This window comes from Physeter macrocephalus, chromosome 10, assembly GCF_002837175.3.
Source record: "Physeter macrocephalus isolate SW-GA chromosome 10, ASM283717v5, whole genome shotgun sequence".
NCBI classification, from domain to species: domain Eukaryota; kingdom Metazoa; phylum Chordata; class Mammalia; order Artiodactyla; family Physeteridae; genus Physeter; species Physeter macrocephalus.
The window spans coordinates 73,749,001-73,754,829 of NC_041223.1; the positions used below are offsets into that span (position 1 = coordinate 73,749,001).

Sequence of the window (5,829 nt, forward strand, 5' to 3'; positions counted from 1 at the left end):
GTGGGTCTCTTGTAGACAGCATATATATGGGTCTTGTTTTTGTATCCATTCAGCCAGTCTGTGTCTTTTGGTTGGAGCATTTAATCCATTCACGTTTAAGGTAATTGTCGATATATATGTTCCTATGACCATTTTCTTAATTGTTTTGGGTTTGTTTTTGTAGGTCCTTTTCTTCTCTTGTGTTTCCCACTTAGAGAAGTTGCTTTAGCATTTGCTGTAGAGCTGGTTTGGTGGTGCTGAATTCTCTTAGCTTTTGCTTGTCTGTAAAGCTTTTGATTTCTCCATAGAATCTGAATGAGACCCTTGCCAGGGAGAGTAATCTTGGTTGGAGGTTCTTCCCTTTCAACACTTTAAATATGTCATGCCACGCCCTTCTGGCTTGTAGAGTTTCTGCTGAGAAATCAGCTGTTCACCTTATGGGAGTTCCCTTGTATGTTATTTGTTGTTTTTCCCTTGCTGCTTTCAATAATTTTTCTTTGTCTTTAATTTTTGCGTGGTACGTGGGCCTCTCACTGTTGTGACCTCTCCCATCGTGGAGCACAGGCTCCGGACGCACAGGCCCAGCGGCCATGGCTCACGGGCCCAGCCGCTCCACGGCATGTGGGATCCTCCCAGACCGGGGCACGAACCCGGTTCCCCTGCATCGGCAGGCGGACGCGCAACCACTGCGCCACCAGGGAAGCCCTAGGGAAGTTTTTGACTATAATCTCTTCAAACATTTTCTTGGGTACTTTCTCTCTCTCCTCTCCTTCTGGGACCCCTAAAATGCAAATGGTGGTGGGTAGAGCTGGCTGTTGCTCTGGTGGGCAGAGCTCAGTAAAACTTTAATTCACTTGTCTGCTGATGGGTGGGGCTGGGTCCCCTCCCTGTTGGTTGTTTGGCCTGAGGCGACCTAGCACTGGAGCCTACCGGGGCTCTTTGGTGGGGCTAATGGTGGGCTCTGGGAGCACTCACGCCAAGGAGTACTTCCCAGAACTTCTGCTGCCAGTGTCCTTGTCCTCCTGGTGAGACACAGCCACCTCCCGCCTCTGTAAGAGATGCTCCAACACTAGCAGGTATGTCTGGTTCAGTCTCTATGGGGTCACTGCTCCTTCCCCTGTGTCCCGATGCACACACTACTTTGTGTGTGCCCCCAAGAGTGGAGTCTCTGTTTTCCCCAGTCCTGTTGAAGTCCTGCCATCAAATCCCACTAGGCTTCAAAGTCTGATTCTCTAGGAATTCCTCCTCCCGTTGCCAGACCCCCAGGTTGGGAAGCCTGACGTGGTGCTCAGAACCTTCACTCCAGTGGGTGGACTTCTGTGGTATAAGTGTTCTCCAGTTTGTGAGTCACCCACCCAGCAGTTATGGGATTTGATTTTATTGTGCTTGCGCCCCTCCTACCATCTCACTGTGGCTTCTCCTTTGTCTTTGGATGTGGGGTATCTTTTTTGGTGAGTTCCAGCGTCTTCCTGTCAATGATTGTTCAGCAGTTAGTTGTGATTCCGGTGCTCTCACAAGAGGGAATGAGAGCACGTCCTTCTACTCTGCCACCTTGAACCAATCCGCAGCATTATTTATAATAGCCAAGATTTGGAAACAACCTAAGTGTCCATCAATGGATGAATGGATAATAAAGATGGCACACACACACACACACACACACACACACACACACACACACAGAGAAAATGGAATATTACTCAGTCATAAAAAAGAATGCAATGTTGCCATTTGAGACAATATAGATAGACCTTGAGGTTATTATGTTAAGTGAAATACATAGACAGAGAAAGACAAATACTGTATAATTTCACTCATATGTGGAATCTAAAACAAACAAAACAAACAAAAAAATTGATAGACACATAGAACAGACCAGTGGTTATCATAGGGGAAGGGAGTTAGGGGACAGGTGAAATGGGTAAAAGAGGTCAACTGTATGGTGATGGTGGATAACTAGACCTTTGGTGATGATCATTTTGTAGTGTACACAGATGTTAACATATAATTTTGTACACCTGAAACTTACATAATGTTATATACCAATTTTACCTCAATTAAAAAAAAAGACTACCACTAGAGAGACAAGCCTCCTAAACATCTAGCTCTGAAAGCAGACAGGGCTTGTGTCCATGAGAATCCAAGGTTACAGCAAACAAAGGAGCAGTCTTCATGAGCGCACATGACTATCTCCCCAGGGCTCAGTGCAGGGGGAGCAGGCAAAAACACCCATTTCCCAGTATTTCTCTGAAAGGGGTTTATCTGCTTACTTTAGAAGATGATGCCTGAGGGCCAGACTTCTAAATTATCAGGCATCTAGGGGCCAGCTGTGATCCTTCCCAGGGACCGGTGACGCCAACAAATACTTTCCTGCCTTCTCCCTCTAGCCCACTCCAATAATAAAAAAACAAGTTGTCAGTATCTCCCTGGAAGGAGGTGTTTTTTTTTTGTTTTTTTTTTTGTGGTACGCGGGCCTCTCACTGTTGTGGCCTCTCCCATTGCGGAGCACAGGCTCCGGACACGCAGGGTCAGCGGCCATGGCTCACAGGCCTAGCCGCTCCATGGCATGTGGGATCTTCCCGGACCGGGGCACGAATCCGTGTCCCCTGCATCGGCAGGCGGACTCTCAACCACTGTGCCACCAGGGAAGCCCCTGCAAGGAGCTTTTATACAAGTCTGGCGCCCCAGCTTTTGCACCTGCTGTCCAAGGGACTGCCTAATATCCTAGCTCTGATAGCCATAAGTCGTACAGGACTGTAGTTCTTAAAAAGCCTGAGAGCACCCTTCCATGGCTCTCCACCAGGCTCAGCACAGAAGGAGCAGACAAAATGCCCATTTCCCAGTTTCTCCCTGGAAAGAATTTAACTATCTACTCTGCAGCTGCTGCCTGAGTTTCTGCTTCTAATCAAACTGCATCTAGGCACTGACCACAGTCCTCTCCTTCCAGACACAGACAGGTCTTGACACACCCTCAATTACTAGGAGCTACTAATAAAAAGAAGTTTGCTTGAACAATCATACAAGTTTGAGAGAAAAGTAAGATCTCAGGCCTGGCTGAATGACAAGGTTCATTTCCTATATAAGACCACTCTGCTAAGACTGGGAGTGGTGGCTCTTTTATCTAATGCACAGAAACCAACACAGAGAGTCAAGGAGACTGAAGAAATAGAGGAATATGTTCCAAACAAAAGAATAAATCTCCAGAAACAGATCTTAGTGAGAATTCAAAATAACGGTCATAAACATAGGGGTAAGCTCCTTGACATCACTCTTGGTAATGATTTTTTGGATTTAACACCAAAAGCAAAGGGAACAAAGGCAAAAATAAACAAGTGGGAGTACCTCAAACTAAAAAGCTTCTGCACGGCAAAGGAAACCATCAACAAAATGAAAAGGTAAATTATGGAATATGAGAAAACATTTGCAAATCACATATCTGGTAAGGGGTTAATATCCAAAATATACAAGGAACTCATAACGCAATAGCAAAAAAACAATGCAATTTAAAAATGGGCAAAGGGTCTGAATAGACATTTTTCCAAAGAAGATACCCAAATGGTCAACAGGTACATGAAAATGTGCTCAACATCGCTAATCTTTAGAAAAATGCAATTCAAAACCTCAAAGAGATATCATCTCACCACTGTTAGAATGTCTGTTACCAAAAAGACAAGAGATAACAACTGTTGGTGAGGATGCAAAGAAAAGGGAACCCTTGTGCATTTTTGGTAGGAATGTAACTGGTGCAGCCACTATGAAAAACAGCATGAAATTTCCTCAAGAAATTAAAAGTAGAACTACCATATGATCCAGCTTTCCCATTTCTGGATATATATCCAAAGGAAATGGAAGCGTTATCTTGAAGAGGATATCTATACTCCCATGTTCATTGTAACATTATTCACAATAGCCAAGGTATGGAAACAACCTAACTGTCTATTCATGGATGAATGGATTAATTAAATGTTATAGATAGATAGATAGATAGATAGATAAGTAGATATTTGAGTATTATTTGGCCTTTAAGAAGAAGGAAATACTGTCATTTATGACAATATTTGTGAAACTGGAGGGCATTATATGAAGTGAAATAAGCTAGACAGAGAAAGACAAATAGTACATGATATCACTTATATGTAGACTCTAAAAAAAAGAAAAGAAGTCAAACTCATAGAAACAGAGTAGAAAAGTGGTTGCCAGGGGCTGGGGGATTGGGGAAATCAGGAGAGGTTGGTAAAAGAGTATAAATTTTCAGCTATAAGATGAATAAGATCTAAGGATCTAATGTATAACATGGAAAGTATAGTTGATAACACTGTTTTGTACAATTGAAATTTGCAAGAGAATAGAACTTAAGTGTTCTCACCAACGAATAAACAATCAAACAAATACATACCTGAGGTGATGGATGTGTTAATTAACTCAATGGGGGGAATCTTTTCACAATATATAAAATCTATCAAATTATCACTTTGTATACTTTAAATATATTACATTTTATTTGCCAAGTATACCTCAATGAAACTGAAAAAAATAGAAAGCCCACTTTGCAAGTAGGAGAGAGGAATCATGAATGCCAAGACAGCTTAGAGTGGCAGCGGCCAGGAAACACGAAAGAAGTGAAAGCATTTCCTTGGCCATATTTGCATCTTCAATTCTAGTCTCTCTTGTATTTCCTAGCATGTTCCATTAATCTGAGCCAGATAAGAACCTACGATTTTTATGGTGCTGAGGACATTCATTCTGAAACAAGCAAACATCTCTGGAATATTTATGGGGTAACTATGACAGGACCCAGTAGTGGGCAGCAGTTTCTACTTATTATGTCAACTCTGCTTAAGGAAACTGAGATGATTCATGCTGGCCAGTCAGCAGGCAGTTATGACTGGAGGTGGACGGTAACCTTTCATAGAGTTATATTTCCTTGCTCTGTGCTGGATCATTAATCACTCCAATAACACAAAGCACAATGCATGCCTATAACACAGAGCTGGGAATGACTGCGGGCTATTCTGGTCCATCACTACGAACACACACAGACAGACTGCTTTCCACAGCCCCAGAAACCCAGCGGGGCTGAAAGGATGTTGTGGACTGTTACAGGAGAAGGTTCTTCAAATTAGAGTTCCACACTCTATTTGTGTACACATTTTTGATGGTCCAAATGTTCACATGGTTTCGGAGAGCTGGCATCATTAATTTTTTAAAAATCTCAATTTCAAAGTGACATTGATTCGTGTTCCCCCACTAAGGGAATCTTTCAAGTTCTTCATCACCCATATTATACATCCTTGAGCAATGAGCCTATATTTGGAGGGGGTGTTTTCCAGGGATTTGGGGGTAGAGGACAGATTTCTATAAAAAGAATGTTCAGGAAAAGTAAACACTGGGGATTTCACAGGTTAAAGCAAACACACATCATGCTTACAATGAGGAATTGAACAAGACTTACATTTGTGAGCCTTCAGTCCTTCAAAGGAAACTGGTCCAATCTCATAATACTCATATTCCCAGGTGTAATCAGAATTAGATGCAGATTGATGGGATGTCCTGTTAGAAACTAACCTCTGGGCAGACATCTCCACCTGCAGAAATGGAGAAAGGCAAGTGTAGAGTCTGTTAACGCATCCACATTGCCCTTGACCACGTTCAGGAGGTCAGCAGGCAACGGCCTCAGGGAGGCCCTATCCACCAGGTCAGGGACAGCCCTCCCTGGCTGCCTGCATTCCCAGTGGTCATTACTTCCTTTTTTGTCTCCATGAGACTGGTATGCATTATTTGCAACCAGATGCCATGTCTTCTTTCATGGTTATTCCCCCAGAACTTAACCCAGTGCCTGGCACATAACCA

The 5,829-nt window shown here is 43.1% G+C and overlaps 1 protein-coding gene across 1 annotated transcript in view; it reads right to left on the minus strand.

Annotated features, from left to right (window-relative positions):
- Positions 1–5,561, minus strand: part of MRAP2 (melanocortin 2 receptor accessory protein 2) — a 39,262-nt gene extending 33,701 nt beyond the window's left edge. The window contains exon 1 of the mRNA XM_007103818.2: positions 5,432–5,561. Coding sequence (XP_007103880.1) covers positions 5,432–5,558 — 127 coding nt within the window. The 5' untranslated portion in view covers positions 5,559–5,561. The remainder of the gene's footprint in view (positions 1–5,431) is intronic.
- Positions 5,562–5,829: the final 268 nt, after the last annotated feature.